This window comes from Dermacentor silvarum, chromosome 1, assembly GCF_013339745.2.
Source record: "Dermacentor silvarum isolate Dsil-2018 chromosome 1, BIME_Dsil_1.4, whole genome shotgun sequence".
NCBI lineage: Eukaryota > Metazoa > Arthropoda > Arachnida > Ixodida > Ixodidae > Dermacentor > Dermacentor silvarum.
The window spans coordinates 82490181-82507516 of NC_051154.1; the positions used below are offsets into that span (position 1 = coordinate 82490181).

General features: G+C 50.2%; 1 protein-coding gene across 1 annotated transcript in view; it reads left to right on the plus strand.

The window, feature by feature from the left end:
- Window positions 1–17336, plus strand: part of LOC119431652 (iroquois-class homeodomain protein IRX-6) — a 99193-nt gene that overhangs the window by 77069 nt on the left and 4788 nt on the right. Inside the window, exons 4-6 of the mRNA XM_037699133.1 lie at window positions 7573–7688; window positions 16136–16292; window positions 16937–17240. Coding sequence (XP_037555061.1) covers window positions 7573–7688; window positions 16136–16292; window positions 16937–17240 — 577 coding nt within the window. The remainder of the gene's footprint in view (window positions 1–7572; window positions 7689–16135; window positions 16293–16936; window positions 17241–17336) is intronic.

A 17336-nucleotide genomic window follows, 5' to 3' on the forward strand; every position in this document is an offset into this window, starting at 1 on the left:
GGCGGAATAAACGAGAAGCAGCGAGTAAACGAGCCGAGTGACCGGAGCCAAACGTAAAAGAGCGCCTGGGAAAAAAAAAAAAAAAAAAAATCTGCAACAAAAGCCACGGGCGTGGCGAGTAGAAGAACGGCGGAAGACGTCCTGTTTACGGCGTCTCCCTCCCGAGCCGGGGGCTCAACGCGAGGCATACGAATGGTGCATTTTGAGATGTCGCACAGCCTGGGGGTTCCAGCCGGCGCGACCCGCGAAGCACTCATTCCGATTTCTCAGCTTGCCATTTGAACAATTTAGCGATAGCTCCTATCTTGATGACAGCCTCGGCTGCGGTACCGAACCGCTAGTATAGCCAACCGTGGCGAACACCGAGCGGGCGAATTGCTGTTCGCGGTGTTGTCGGCGGCTCGCAAATGCACCAGCACTGCGGGCACCTCATAGCTGCGCCCTTCTCAGCGGCCGCAGTCGCAGATTTTGCAAGGGGCGCCCGCGAAATTTCGCCGTTGCGTTCTCCGTTTCGTTGCCGATACTCTGGTGGCTCATTATCTTCGTTAATTGGTCGGACATACCGTAACTTTGTGGGTGAAACAAGGAAAGGAAGGTCGCCGTCAGGGCGTTCTCCCTTCTCTAGCGCAAGATAACTAACGTCTCGTCCTTTAGGTGGTAGCACGGCTTTGATAAGCGAAGTCGCTCAACTCGTGTTCGCTTGAATTTTGTAGCCACGAATAGAGAGAGAGGACGGTGGGTAAGGAGGCAACGCGAACACGGAAGTGAAACCTCTATGACTTCTTGTTTAAGTACGATGAAGAGAGTCAACTGAACCAAGCCACGTTATGTAGTTTTTATATGTAAATGACAATGGCGTAGACCAAAACGAAAATAGTTGCTTTTTCATGGATCATATTTCTCGGCTGCGCAATTGCACTTATTCGGTGATCTTTTTTCTTCCTGCGTAATTAAGGAGGATTGGTCTTATCTAGTTGAGAAGACTGATGACATGCTGACATAGTTCGGTAATATTATTTTCGTTTTTCACACAAAAGTGCAAACTGTTGTTGTGACATGGACGACATTGTGAGCAAATGGGAAGAAAGAAAGAATAAGCTCTATTTTTTGTGGCTTATGCTGCTTCAGCAACAGGAAGCGAAAGCGATCCTATCGCAACATTTACGTCGTCGCGAAGTGACAACTTTTCATTTTTCTCCTTAGACACTTATCTTTTCGTGATTTACTACTACCCAGTGCCGCGCGATTAATCTGTATGCTCGCACCGATCTGCAAACAACTTTTCGCAACCACCTGTCCGCGTTACAGGAATATATTAATATCTATACGCTTGAGTTACTTCACATTCGGGCTCTGTTTGCTCAAAGGAAGATAATTTGGAGCCTGATTGCGATCTAAAGCGACCTTCGGCATACGCCGAAGAGCTTATATGGCATGTTTCCCATGCACACGATAGATGTAAAGTGATTTGCGCAAGTTTTAAAGGCGTACTTGGCACCGACCCCAGGCATGCTTTCAGCTCCAGTTAACGCCGTGTGCCGTTCTCATTTGCTGTCGAGCTGCTTTATGTGACGTATATATATATATATATATATATATATATATATATATATATATATGAACAATGCAATAACGAATATTACTTTGATGTAATATATGATACATTGAAATAAACACATGTGCTGGCAATGTACTAGAATGTTCTATATGTACTATAATGCACTCGAAAACATGTACTAAAAACAGTAACAAATACCACGGTGAAACCCCGCGCAAGAAATAAAATATCGGATGTCTCGATCAGCCGTATATATACGCCCTGTCGTGTCGTCGCAGATGCTTCGTGTTCGATGCATCTTAGCAGCGAAAACAAACAAGCAAACAAAACACGCGATGGTTTCTGCTTCACGTGCAAGGTTTAGCATTGAAGATGGAAATATTAGCGCTGCGTGAATGTATCAACTGTTTTCGTGCGCATGTTTTTTCAAGTGCACAGCTTAACAACTTTCTTTAAAAGTGTACAAATACATAAATGCATCCCATGATCGCGTCGTCGCACTGTGAGTGCTGAAAAACAATTTTTTTTTTAATGTGTAGCTTCTATTTAAGAGTAATGATTTGATTGTACGCTCGTGCCTGCTTTCAATTATGTGGCTTTACGCATCCTTCCAAGGCTGCTCGAGCGAAAGAGCGACCGGTAGGCGCAGTGTCGAAGATGGCAGAGAGCGATTTTAACCTGGTGGCTTTTACCTCTGGCGCGTAAAGTGGGCCTCATCTTGCAACGTCCGTAAGTGAAATCATAACTGCGACACGCGAAAGGACGTAAAACGAGTGGGGAGGAGTCTTGGTGCCAAGAGCAACAGGAAGGAGAAGCAGCGTCGAGATGGAGTAAACGCTCGTAAATCACCTCGCAGACGCTATAAAACAATGCAGCCGCCAGTATTCCTGTCGCCAGGTTGGTCACGTGATCGGAATGCGCCAATGGCAGTGCCTCTTGTTATGGCCTGCGAAGAGACGGAGCGAGAGCTGGGCAGCCGATGCGGAGCCCCGATAGGCGCGCCGAAAAGACCGGACCAGCTCTCGCGGGTCCCGGCGACCGCTTGTTTCCACACTGCCCAGGGGGAGGCTCTTTGGCTATGGGCTCGCGCGGAGAAACGCGCCTGATAAGAGCCGCGATACTCGGCGGAGAAGTTTGAGAGTAGGAGAGAGACTATCGGCCCATCGTGTCTCCTTCCCGCCGCCCCAAGAGCCAAAGAGGACGGATGGCCAGGTATGTACAAAGCGGCCTCGGCGGCCGTCGCCAGCACCGGCGCTCATTTGTTTTACTGCAGCGACCGTTTTCTTGGCGTTTGCTTTGACGAGCACGTGATGACACAGCAACTCCAGGCGCGGCAGGGGGGGGGCCGCCGCGAGCGCGAGAAAGGGCTGTGGCCGCGAAGAGCCCGAGGAGACGGCGCGCACACTGCCTCTCCGGGGCATATATACGCGCCCAAAACGCGGTAGCGAATCCGATAGCGGGAGATTTATGCTTTATGGCGCGCTCTAGATGAGAAAAGACTTATGGAGCCCTTTAGGGCGCCTGATTGTGGACTATCTGGCCTACATTCGGAGCAGATCACTTACCCGCTGGTTTGCTTGTTTTCTACGCGCGTCGGCGCGCTCACCGCCCCTGTTCGCGCGATTGTAATGAAGATGTCGTTCAATGCAGATAAGATAGTCTGGCGCTCGCTCAGCCTACACCCTCGGCTCGAGTTGGCGCAGCTGCCAGAATCGGGCATCCCACGCCTTGCGCGAGGAGTCGTTTACAGTCGGCGTCAGGAGCGGCACGCCGCTACACCTGGTTGTCCTTTACCCCTTCTTGGGACATACTCGCGAGAGGGGGAAACGTGGGAGCAGAGGGGGGATTACAAATAGTTGGGACGCTTCAGAAAGCGCTCGCTTGCAACATTCTCGCATCTCTACAGAAGTGGGCATTGTCGAAAATACTAAGCCTTTCATAGAGGGTCTAAATCGGTTTCGTTCTCCGTTGAGCTGCTCGATCTGGAGAGGAAGGTTGTAGTTGGTATGCAGCAACCGTCTCCGCTCTCAGCTACATTAATACATGTCGCTCAAATAACTTAAAAAAAAAAGAAAAGATGCTGCTCGTCGCGAGGTAGCTATCTTCCTCTCCTCCACCTGGTGGCCACCATTAACCAACTATGCGCAGTGTTGCAGCTGGTTACAAACTAGTATTTGCATTTTATCGCTCCCGCTGTAACGAGCCGTACGCATGCTAACACCGTCACACGCCTGTTCAGCTGGTCTGCAATACGCGGAGTGGTCCACAAAGCGGTTTCGACTGCGCACAGCCGGGCAATAAAAGCGAGCAGCCAATAATCACGTATGCGTGCGGACAGCGTGTGCGTGGTTTCTTGCTGCTTTGAGCCCCGTTTGTTACTTTCGACCCTCTTACTCGCTCTTCTTGTTTATGTTGAAATGTGAGCCAAACGTGCCAGACAGCACTAATCGGAAGTGACCGGTTCGCGGAATGGCTAGGAGGCGATGGACGCCGCAGGAAGCCAGAACGCTTCTGAATAGAAACATACGTGAACGAAAAAGAAAGAAAAAGAAAAGATCGGGGGTAGGGCGCCAAGGGAAGGTTATGTTTGCAGGGCCGAAGCGAGACGCTGTGTGTACTGCACGATGCTGTGCCCACAGTAGTCATCGTATACGCATATATGCCATACACAGTCGCCACGCCATAGGAAGCCATTTTTGCATTCGGGAAATGTAAGCGGTGCGGCGGCTATCGGCGAACAAGCCTTTTGCGGGGAGCCTTGGGAGCCTCGTGCACGCGGCGCGGTTGGAGGCATATGGCGCCTGTTCACGCAAGGGCGACTGCACGCGGCGGCAGCGCGTCGCTGATCGGCGATTCCGCCTGGAAGGCCTTTCTTTGTGCTGAGTCCGCGAACTGTGATTTTAATCGCCACACTACGAAGGCACCCAATCGACCCGTTGCGTGTGCGCGACATGTTTTCTCTCAGCGGCGACTTCTCCTCGGACGAGGCGACGTGCTGGCGAGAAAGCGGCCGCGTAGAATGGCCGCTCCGAACAATGGCCGCGCCGGACGCCATGGCCCAGCGGCGCGCGAGAAAGCGGCCGCTCGGTCTGCCCCGCCGGCGCAAGGCGTCGTCGCCCTCCCGAGTCGCACTTCCCGAAGCCCGAAGGCTACGACGCCTGTGCGCGGCGAGGTGCAAGCTATGGTACAGCACGCCGCAGAAGCAAGGTGTCGCTCCTTGGAAGTTGAAAGGTCAACACTGGCGAGCACTGAAGTTGCGACAGAGGCCCCTCTCTCTCATTGCCGTCAGTATATACGCGTGTATGCCATACTGGAGGGCCAAAGTCGTGGCCACCTGCCCGCAGTGTCTCAGCATGCTGCTTTTCATTTTGAGGGACGATTTGCCTCGAGAGTGAACTGTTAACGAGAGCTGGCAGTGGGCGCTCCCGAAGCGAATTAATCCGTGATGAGGGTCCCGACACGTACGTCGGCAAAGGAATTCTGGCAGACCTACACCGACGTTGACGGGTAGGTGGCTTGGGAATTCTGAGAATGAGGACCGTTATCAAAAAAGAAGGACAATGCGATATGTGCACAACTTGGTGGCAAATATACTCCGAAAGGTTCCGTTAAATTGTCAAGGAATCCAGCGTTGGTTTTATTACCAACATCACACATGGACTGTCAGGGGTCAAGGAAAGCTGTCACCTTTGAACTCGTGAAGATAAAAAAGCCACCACTTCTGAACAGATTGCTTTTCTTGCGGAGCAACTCAACGGCAATTGTTTTAAGCATTAGAGTGCAGTGGACTTCGGCGCTTTTATGGAGTCGCGGAACGCACTCAGATGCCATGTGCATGTTGCGGTTATAGTAAGGAGGCACATTCTTAACGGGTTCAGATTATTCTGCACACATTTCGCACACATTAATGCACACATTAATTCAGTACGCAGCCTGCTGAGAGCGAAAGCTGCGCGAGCGTTTTGCGAACCCGTTCACACAAAGGTAGCATTTGGATGAAGGGCTGTGCAGCGAAATTTGCAAGATGTCGTCGCGCATTCTATATTTGTGACTTGTAGTTCAGGAATCCTCTCGCACGATTGTGAACGCTTTCAAAAGGTCTTTGGGCACCGCAAACGTATAGAGGGTTGGCTCCTCGGTGGCATACTCATCTGATTAATGAAATATCCAGAGCAGGCCGTGCATCGACAAGAAACGCGTGGACCGGCCAAGTTACGCGGTTGCTTAGTAATGTTCGCTCGGTTTTACTGAACTTTCCTGACGACCATCCCTTTCGCAGACAACGTGTATTTTATGTAATTATTGTTTTTGTTTTCTTTCTCTCGCTCCGCGCTTGAGCGCAGCGCATGCGGCTTTTCGAGTGGCGGAATTTCTCGTAGAAGCAGTGAATTAGTTTTTTGCGAGTTAAACTTTCAATCCTGATTTGTATGCGAAAGGAGCCTCTTTTCCCTGTTACCCGCGGCCGCCGTCCAGGCACGCTGTCTGTTTGTCGCCTTTGCTTGTTCTCTGGGGCTGTTTTGCAGCGCCGCCACTCTGGGCCTTTCCCTCTTTTTCTTACTCGCTGGGCTCTTCGAACGGAAGCCTTGTTGCTCATTTGTCCGCTCCCTGGATGCACTTTCGGAATGCCAATGAGGCAGCGGGCAACGCCGACCAGCAGGGAGGCGGCGTGAAGAAAGAAAAGGAATGGACCACACTGCTGTTCGCACACAGACGCCTAGCAGGAGGCGAATGTCTTTTTCAGCACTTATTTCCCCCAACCTCGAACAATGTCCGGCGGCTATGGGCTACCAGGAGCGTCTAGAATGCTACGCGCTGCAATGGAATACACCCGTGAACTTTTCGGAGAAAGTTTTGCTGCAATAAAAGATGCTTTGCTTTAGAATTGCCTGGACAGCAGACTCGTTAAAAAGGGTGGGAAAATGTTCGCAGCTGATGAACGGCATGGTTTGTTCAAAGTCGTCTGACGCTGTGCCATGTTGTCTATCAGCGTACTGGGTCAGTTGGTTTGGTTTGGTTTTCCTCTAAAAATGGCAATCAGGGATAGGCCAAGGCTCGGATGAGATTAGACAAAGACTAATATTAAGTCACGTGTATAAGAGCAAACGAAACATTTGTAAAAATATATAATGAAATGGAAAATAACGTAACATACTAAGAATTTTGCCATAAAACCACCTGGATCAGTCAAATTTTCAGTTACCACAGGATATTTTCTTCCTTTGCCAAAAACAATGACGTCACCTCCCCAGCGCAGTAAAAGCAAATCTTAATTTAAAATGGGATCCGCGCTCAATTTGGCCGCCGCATGTCGATGCAAGAACTGATTAGCATGATCCGTAACTGTGAACGTTGTCCTTTAGACGCATTTATAATGCGGTTGTTCGATGCCAGTAGTTTGACAAAGTTCGCTTCAAGTGGAGGAAAGGAGAGAGGCTGCAAGGTGGCAGGTCGCCAGCGCTGAACATGGTAAACGTTGACCGATCCGGCTCCAAGGATGCCTCTGGCGATAAGGAAACGGTAACTGAAGCAAAGGAGAGGCCTTGGGCGTTCTCGCCTGAGTGAGCGAGTGAGGGAACATTGGCAGAGCTCCTCGGTCCTCGGCGCTGGCCGAATGAGAAAGTAAAAGTGGCGTGGTCATTAGCGAGCTGATTGATGTCGATGAGAGAACCGTTCGGCGCACGAGACTCCATGTGCTGTGATGCGAGCCCAGATTGTTGGTTCTCTGGCATCGCTCCTTTCAAAAGCGGACTGAGTGATAACGGACGCATGCTTCGCATGGCAAGTTTTTGTGCGTTCGATGCAAAAAAGAACCGTTGAGAGAACACTTTCAGCTCGCACCATACCGACTATAATGTTCCATCTATTTATATGCTATTATACGCACCGACAATCTTTTTTGGATAAAGCGCACATATTGCACGCTGAAATGCCGGCATGTTTAAAGTGACAATTTTCTGCTACGTTGTGGCAGGGGCTGGATTAATGACATATATGTAAACGGCTAATTTTTGCAGGCAAATGGCTTCGACCTGAAGGAGAACCTGGAAGCATGGCGGAACCTCCCGTACGCTGCGTCCATGTACTATCCGTACGACTCGGCTGCCATCGCCGGCTACCCATTCGCGAATGGGTAAGTACTTCTCAAGTGAAACGCTCCAAATATGCTGATGAGTCACGTCGTGAACTGATAGGCTCTAGTTAACGCACGAGCGTTTGGGCGATCGGTGGATTTTTCGCACGTACGACCTGACTTTCACGTGAAAGCGCACGATCGTGCAAATAAAGCTTTCGTTACATGAGGCATGAACGATGTGAAAAATGTTGCTGCTCTACGTGCACCATTCGTAGCTGCGCGTTTTCTGCTACTCGCCGAACATAGTACAGTTCTCCCGCTGTAGTCTGAGCAACTACGTATAGTTAGTAGTTGAGGTCGCACATTTATGTGCTTTAATGATTAGAAGGAAGTCTAAACTCCTTGGAATTAAACGCAAGCGTGCAAAAAAAAAAAAAAAGAAAGAAGAAAAACAGAAGTGTGGCACTTTGGTGGGAAGTGCAACCGCATTGCCATAGCATGAGGATTCTGTTGGGAAAACGCTGTCGCGATCTGTCAACGACAAACAGCTTTGTCTCTCTTTTTTTTTTTTTTCGATGAGCTGAGTGCGGTCAACTTTTAATCGAAGATTACACACACACACACAGAGAGAGAGAGAGAGAGAGAAGTGATAAAGGGGGAAATGCAAGGGAGCTAACTAGGCTGAGCCCGGTTGGCTACCATGGACTGGGGAAGGCGAGACAGTTGAGCAGATTGAAATGTTTGTTGAAGACAGCGTGTCTCAGCGCTCCGATATCTATTGACGGTTGAAAGAACGTTGTCGTTCATTCTTGCGCAACATTCTTCGTTGGCTCGAAGACCCACGAAAAAAATACAACAACAAAAAAGGAATAAAGCGTGAATTGTCGAAAGACATTCTTTAGTTCGGCGGAGCTGCTTTCTCAAGCCGGCGAAGGCAGTTATTCTCCAGCATACCGTGGATTCTTCGCCACTTCTACGGCAGCCTCGGACGGCTTCGCTCCGAAGCTGGCCCACGGGAACACAGCAGAGAAAAGCGCGGAATCTGGCGGTGCCTTTCCCTGCGCGCCGGCTGCTTTCATTGTGCCGGGCCCTCTGTTTCTCCGGGAGCGTGTCGTCCTTGCCTCTTCGCGCTGTTTGCATGAAACCGGTCCGGGGCTGCACGAGGAAGTGACGCATGTGTAGGCAGACGTGCGCGCACGCTGAACGGCATTCAACTTCACGAAACCCAGCGACGCAAGTCGGCACGCTGCATTTGTGCCACTCGTGTAGAGGTGTGACGGTCGGAGCTGGCGGCAGCTAGCGCCTGTTCAGGGAGCTTAGGAGGAGGGAAGAGGGGGGTCCTTTTTTTTTTTCTACCTATATTTACTTGTTCGTTTCTTGCTTGGTTTTTTCCTAATGACAAACACGAATTTCGCGTGCCTCTTGGTCGTCCGGTTTCCAGTTGAGTTCACAGCTTGGAAAATTAGGGGGTATCGTTGGCTCAGTTAAAATAAAGTGTATCCGGAAAAAGAAAAGAACAAAGCAGGCGGGCACCCGTCCCGAAGGAGGAAAATGCGGCAAACACTGCGCCCCACCTTGGCCTCCCCCTCTCCCAAATTGGCCTGAAAGGAAATACATGTTCATACGTCAAACAGCCTGTGGGTTCGCGGCTTGGCTGGCCGGCTACTGAAAGCACGAAATATAGCGCCCACATTGTACACAGGCACACGCATTGATACGCCCGAATCACGCAAGCGCGGTGCGCCTCGCCGGTGGCGCCTGCCTCGGTGCAGCTTCCGCCGGCCGGCAAGGCTGCGTGCGCGCAACTGATCCGACGCACTTATGCCCGCTCGCACCGGCGCGGGAGCTGCTGACCGTGCAGGCGGTAAACGATATCGGAGCCCCGCATGCATTAAACTCTACTCCAGTTGACCGTCATTCGCGGCGGCATGCCGTTACGTTTCCGTTTAGACTGGCTGAAATGCACCAGCGCCGCTGCAATTACGGTCTCGGTGATGTAGGGTACGTGATTCAGTACGTAACTAATACGTAACTTTTCTTCGGAGGCCTTTTTACTCTGTACGTAGCTAATAGCAACTTTCTTCGGAAACCTCCAGTATTCATTGCCAATGGGTCTGTAATTGCTGTATAGCTAGAAGCCACGTCGGCTAATGAGCCGATATCAACGCGAAGATACTAATTCAGAATTGTTCGTACTGCGGGGTGCTTGAGCGCGGCTTTTGTAAGGACGCAACGAAATTGTCGGATGATTCTGTGTAGATATCCGAAGAGGCGTCGGAGCACCAATGCGCAGTGAACCCAGTGCCCGCCCCCAGTTCCTTAAAATGAGAATAGTATCTCTATCTCTAGCATTTTTTTTAATGCTTGAAAACACTTCACGTCTTTCGTATTTCGTGTTCTATATGCCAGGTCTTGCTGTTATGGCAAACTGAATATTTGCCGCTTCCTTGAAGGGACATTCTTTAGAGCGATGCATTTAAGGAACGTGAGCGTTCCTCTGCGGCGTCGGCGATACTTGCTAAGGCTAAAGTGGTGGGGAGCTTTGAAACGCACAGCGAAAGCAGTCCTCAAGTCATCTTATAGCCTCGCGGGAAAGACCGCTTCCTTTTGGGTGCCTTGTATACAGGCAACGAATGACACTTGCGCCACTTGTAGCTGTGTAGCTGGAGCTCCGGCCTTCTGTCGCTGTCTCTCGAGTATAAGTCTTGTCCGTGAGGGATAAGTATGCGCATTCAGGATATTTCCTTGTTGACTCAAGTGGCAGCAAACGTTCGCGGGATGTCGTGGGGCTCGTCCGAATGAAAGACCTTACTTCACGTGGATTAAATTCAATCCCGCGCAAGGAGTACAACGTTGCATTCTGTTTCATTTCTCTCGTCCTCTCTGTCTTTTTTTTTTTTTCTTTTGAGGCCATTGTCATTCAAAGGGACACCACCGCACCGACGTTATTGCTGAAATCAGCCACTCAAAGCATCGGATGATAAAAAAAAAGAATTGAAAGTGAAATAGATCATTACCAAATCGGCCGATCGGATCACCGCGTGCCTGCTTGTCAGGGGGACGTGTACGACCTCGGACCTTTAACGATTTCATTATTTCAGCAGTGATGAATGCACGTTGCAGAGCGAAGGACAAGGGAAATAGTATTATACTAAGGCACGACTTACAGCAGCCACTATGCCGTCTTGACTAGTCGTATGGGGTTCCGGGTGATTTAGCTGAGTATGCGTAGCAGTATTAAGAACAGAACGTCGTTTCGTTTGCTTGAACGGAGATGAACGTGTTGCGGCATTACAGGCGCGCATGCAATCAGCAACATGAGTGAAACTTGAGATTCGTCGAGACCATGGTATCAAGTAAGCTAGCAGCCACCCGCATTTCAGAGCATCTTTCCAGTTTCTGTTATGTCCGTGAAGAACGCGGCCATGAAACGTCCTTTCTTTTCTCCTTTTCTCGGTACAACAAGGCGTGTCAGTCGGGCCTGTTGAAGGCGCCGCGAAGACTTGGCATACAGAAAGAGGCAGTGGCAGATTTGTTCGCGCACAGACGTCGAAGCGCAAAATAACCTCGTGTCGGCGTCAAACTGGAACAAAGGCGCACACGCGCTCGAGCGAAACCAGCTAAAAGCGTGCTGCCGCTGGGATGCAGCCGGAGTGCCAGCGAGCGATGAGGGATGAGACCAGGCAGCGTTGAGTCACCACCCCTTGGGCGCGCAGGAGGGCACGTATCTCACAAAGGCCGCGCCATAACAACAGCCAGGGAACCAATCATGTAAGAGGCGCACCGTCTGGAAGGTGGAGGAATCGCGGGCGGCACGAAAAGGGAAGCGACGTTGCAGGAGGAGGAGAAGCGCACCGACGCTGCGGCAAGATGGACGAAGTTCACCTCTCGCGTAATCAACACCTCCTCCCGGCTTTCCCATCTGTGGAACTCGAAATCAATGAAAGCTGCGCCGGGGTGCGTCCGCTTCGCAGCACGCCGCCGGCTAAGTGCAATCGATGAAAGGCCCTTCTCTTGCGTCAAGGGATCCTTGCGCGTTAACCTGTGTGCGGGATATTAGTGTAACCTCTGGCGTCATTGATCCTCGACTGGCTCCTACTTATCAACACTTATTAGGGAGCCCGGCAAGGATGCCACCTTCCATCTGCCGGCGTCGGCGCCTCCTCGGTCATGATGAACAGCTTTAGGAAGACGCCGTTGTGATTTATGCGGGCGGCGCGCCGGGCCTTGTTCGCGGTGCCGTGTCCGTCTCTAAGTGGCGAAGAAAGGCGCGTGCCGTAAATATTGGCAGCTCTGCGCTCTGGTTTTTCCCAGGCATTGTTTGCTGCAAATAACTCGCCGTGGCGCTGCGCAAAGTACGATTCCTGCTGTAAGCGGTCTGCAATCGCATGGCAACTCGCCCGAATATGTCAGCGCTTGGCATGTGCCTTTCGTGCGAAAATATTGTTTTGTAGAGACGCCGTTCAAGCTGATGGCAGTGCAAGAAGTGCAAGAGTGACACCTCAAGCAAGGAACCAGACAACAGGCAATGACAATAACACCTTTTCGTATATCTTGCGAGAGCATATTTGTACCGTGCTAGAGGCTGCGAATGTGCATGTGGACGCACACATGGCAAAATGGAGATTTTAAGAGCGGCCGGCAGTTCCTAATGGGCTCGATAGTATGCAGCAAAGCTGGCCTATTACTTCAAGTAACAAGGGCCAGGCTTGTTCTGACGCAGTGCAGTATGCGGTACACCATGGGACAACAGCAGAGACGTTGAAAAAATTTAAGCAAGCAGGACGCAAGAAGGAGCTGTATAGGGCGAACAGCGCCGCCTTTTCCCTCTGCTATATCCGTTGGCTGGTGCCTTGCACGCGCACCTCTGTGATCCATCAGCATTAGAAGGGGCCTGTGCAAACACAAAACGACACACACCCTGGACGAGCAGCGCAGGTCGAAATTACGCTGTCACTTGGAAACGCGATGGAACTAAAGCACGTTAGAACACCGGTAATTGTGAGCTTCCGGCTGTCGAGACTGCTCGAACCGGGTGGCCCTTTGAACGCGGATTCCTGGTCTCTCGGGATTCGACGTGGCTGGCGCGCTCTTTCCTCGGGACGTGTTCAACGAGACTCTCGGATTTCCAGAATGGCTGTTACTGATCAGCCTCTCCGAGTCTAAATTGGAGGCGCGCTAGTGTCGTGGCTCTCTATTCTTGTCTGTCGGAGAATGGCGGGGGGGGGGAGAAGAAGAACATCCCTTTAAACTGGGAGGAAGATTACGAAGGAAGGATGGGAACACCCAGCGCTGTTGAGAATGTGTCGGGTTACATGGAAGGATCACGGATTCTCCCTGTACGCCTCCCGTAGCGTTCATCACGGTGACGCGCAGCTCACTCTCGCCAGGCTGATGATATGTGGACCCCTTACAGGATCTAGTACGGATGGACATGCGAGAAAAACGGCAATAAGTCATTTTGCTGATGGAGGATGTCATTATAGTTGGCGATATATATATATATATATATATATATATATATATAGTTGCACATTTTCCCGTGATATATTACGAGAAAGCTCATTCTACTTCGCATGTATGCATATGAACCTGTCTTCGCTTGTCGAGTGAGTCAACTATGGAATTAACTAGAGCTGTTTTTAAATGAACTGTTTATCACTCACCTGGACATTTGATTTTGACGAGACCCTTGCTCGGTTGAAGCATAGCGCATAAATATTTAGCGGGCGTCGCAGTAGAAAGACACGCTACGCGAGGGTACTTTGGCTCGGCTGTCTATGGCTGAATTTAATGCAAATTTTGAACGAGACGATTGTGAGTTGGCTTTATTAATACGGCTGTGCGCCGCTTAGTCTATGGAGGGGGGAGGGGGAGGGACGCTTGCAATCAACAAACCTCGGTGGGTTTGCCGGAGGGAGGCGAGCTCATCTATATGCGCTTTGCAGCTCCATGGCTCTCGGCGAACAGAGCGCTTGCTTGCCCGATATTTTCTTAAGAAAGAGAAAAATGACCAGTCGAAACAGTCATTCTCAACTCAAAGTCGGAGCCAGATTTTTTCTAAACTCCGTCCTTCTGCATGCGTGCTCGCTCCGTACAATGGACAGTTTCTCATGCATGGAATTGTACGGCCGACCACGTTTGTATTATGATTTAGCTGTCCGTGTCTGTGCGGTGTCAGCTTCAAGCGAAAGGCAGACTGTGCATTTTGAGAAGGCGTATTTGGTTTGATTTTACTATACGCTAGCGCTAAGATGATATTTTGAAAGCAGTCAGCGTACCTTCTAAGTACCTTGGACCGGATAGACAATGCTTCTCGTTCGTAAGATCTCCTTGCCACTCACTGGCACATTCGCTGTTATCTCATTTGCTGTCTTGAATAGCCAGTACCTATCCTTGGCAATCATTTTTGTTTATGAACGGCTCTCTGAATCTACACCCTTATTCGCAGTATTTGTGATCACGGACTGTTTATCACTCACCTGGGAATAAATTGTTCCGTTGATTTAGATATCGCTGCGCGAAATGTAAAGACCTCGGGATTTCGGGTGGTGCGCTTCACACCTGTTATTGTGGCGGCCGATACGCATGGTTGAAAGTCGGGCGAAAAATGAAGCAGGATCGAAAATGCAGGCTACCGTTCGCAATGTCGGCGCTATTTCTGTAAATATACCTGATGTCTCTTCAGCTTTGCGAGTACGTGTGCTGTTAAGAAATGCAGCATGCGCTGTATGCGGGCTCTATACTGTTGACACGCATCGTAATATTAGAGACTTTTAGTATTGCGGAAAATGCTTGCGTTAGCGTTAGCGTGTTACGCACGCTAAATCTTTGCGGAACGCTGTTCGGTAGTTTTAGTATAGCGTAAGACAACGATGCGCCGCTAAGCGCAAAACCATCTAGCTGCGAGTAGTCAAAGCAGCAAACTGAGCAGCTCGACAACCAAACTAGCCGTGTGGATCCACGCCAAGCCTTGAAACGATCCTGCATGTCAAGCGCTCGGGGGCGAGGGTGCCACCATGTTTGCAACGTTAAAAACTTAGCGAGCGTTTAGCGTCTCCGCTATATTTGAAAAATAGCGGACGCGCGCTACCCGCAAAACTGAAATAGCGTTCTGAGCATGCGCAGTCTGACCCCGCTATTTTATTGCGTTTAGCGTGGTGCCATTTCCGCAATACTAAAACTGTCTATTAACGATACACTCTCACGTTATTGCAATATTAACGCAACTTTATCCCTGTATGCGCCGTTGTATTTGCCAAAATTACAGAGATAAAAATGCATCGAGTGCTTGCTTGTTTCCCCACCGAGGCATACTCACTGCTTGCACAAGCTTTCACTGTAGATCCGTACTGATCACTATTGTCGTACTCAAAGTGTCGTGCTGTTATGGTTTGAGTGGATCGTGCATGCTATGACGCTCGTATACGCAGACGTTTTCTGGGCATTGTCGCACATGCTGATGCACACGGTATATGCTACAATCCTGACCGCGAACCACCGTTCAGAATTTGCAGAACGGCAGCCAACACCGAACGCGTATTCATTTTTCTGAATTAAGTAGACGCGCTGTGTTTCCCCGAGCTGCTAATGAACAACCCTCTCTCCACGGCGGTGTTTCGGGCGGCAGCGACGGATGCCTGGGAGAAACGCTATTCATTTCCCAGCATGAAGTAACCCATGGGAATCGCCCGCGTCCTAATGAATGAGGATAATCATGATTAATATGTCTCGCCGATTGGCACTCTGATCGTCCCCAGCCCCTCATTGTTTTGCAGGATTGCGGACTAAGCTAGCGCGCGTATATAACCAAGTTTCGTTCGGTATCGATCTTTTCGCGTTCACTTCCTTTTCTTCTTCTACTTCTCACGAGAAGAGAAGAGCGGGGGCCTTCAGGGTTGTCGTAGCCGGCTTTTTGGAGTGCCTTTGTGCTGCTTTCACTTTCGGGATGGTGCTGCCTTGTGGGAATTGCGGGCCGAACGACGCCGCAAATCGAAACGCTGTCGCGGGCAGTCGTACACGCCTGTACAACGCGGCAGCCAGCGTGGTTTCGGCCTCTCGACACTAGTCCTTTTATGCCGAGTGGGAGGAGGCCAGCTTTTCACGTCTTCCATGCTCGATTTCCTCGTCTCTTTTTTTTTTTTTTTTTTGCTCTGCTTTCAGTCTATGAAAACATTCTTTAGAAGCCTGTACCGCCATAAACTTTTATTTGGAAGAGCTCTTCACGGTATTGGAAAGAGAGAATGCTTTGGTGAGAGGAATTTCCTAATGTTTGATTCACACCAGGTCCTGGGACATCGTGAATCTATCGATGGATGCAACGTGTGTTTTTGTTTTTTGCTGCTCTTGTAAGCAGACCGGTGTGCGTTAAAACATTGTCTGGGGGTTCGCAGCACACGTTACTGTAGTATAGTGCGTCAACGCTTCCAATGCAATAAAATTATTGGCTCGATCGCACCCCAGCGTCCTCGGTTTTACATTTTGTTTTGTCTCTGTGTCTCCAGGTATGGCATGGACCTCAACGGCGCCCGACGCAAGAACGCCACCAGAGAGACCACGAGTACGCTCAAAGCCTGGCTAAACGAGCACCGAAAAAACCCCTACCCTACGAAGGGCGAGAAGATTATGCTTGCCATCATCACGAAGATGACGTTAACGCAGGTGCGCTCTCGATCCACCTCGTCTCGCATAAAACTCGCGATCCTCCTCTCGAGCTTTTCATGCCTTTCCTCCGCTTTGCCGCCTTCCTGATAGGCTAATAAAGCGACTTGATCTCAAGAAGAGAGACAGAGATATATATATATATATATAAACGGACACCGTGTCTCTTGCTTGAATATGGCGGAATAAAAGAAAGATAACTTGCCAAAAATTAAGAGCAGCAATCCTACTTGCTCCCGGAACTGAACTAAAGTGTAGACAAGACGTTTAAAGACGCTTATGTTGTTTAAGGAGCAAAGTAATCCTAACGCGAATAGTAGGCTCTCGAGCCGACATTTCATGTCCATTTCCGCTCATCTTCTTTGGGGTTTTCACGCTACAATTTGAACATTTTCTTGCAACGAATGGTGAGCCCTGTTTGCGGGGAGCAAAACAGATTCCTGGTAGGAATATATAGTGCCACCGAGTGGATATAGCAACACATAGAGAAAAGAAGTTATTTCACCGAGACGAAAAGCGTTAATGTTTTCCCCACCCGCCTCTCGGTAGGCAATTTAGGATAATAGTAGAATGCAATTTAACGCAAAATTATATTTGCCCCCTTACTGTGATGCTATAGCCTCAAACGCTTTCTTTTCGAGCAGGTGTCCACTTGGTTTGCGAATGCCCGGCGCCGGCTAAAAAAGGAGAACAAGATGACCTGGTCACCTAGGAACCGATGCGACGACGACGACGACGCGGACGGAGACGACGCGCCGCCCGCGCGACACGACTCCAAGGACGGCCAAGGATCAGCGGCCGCTTCGCGCCAGGAGAACACCTCTTCATCGGAGGCCGCGGCAAGGGCGGCTGAGGAACTGGCACGCCGGAACCACCAGCTGATGGCGGCCGCGGCCGGCACAGCGGGTCTGCCGGAGAACCGCAAGAGGCCACGCGATGAATCTGATGGTTAGTGGTCTTTTTACTTATGGAAACATGCATGCCTTTGCACGATGCTTCATTCTGTACGGATTGCAATCAGTGTGTCTACTTTGATCTTGTCGA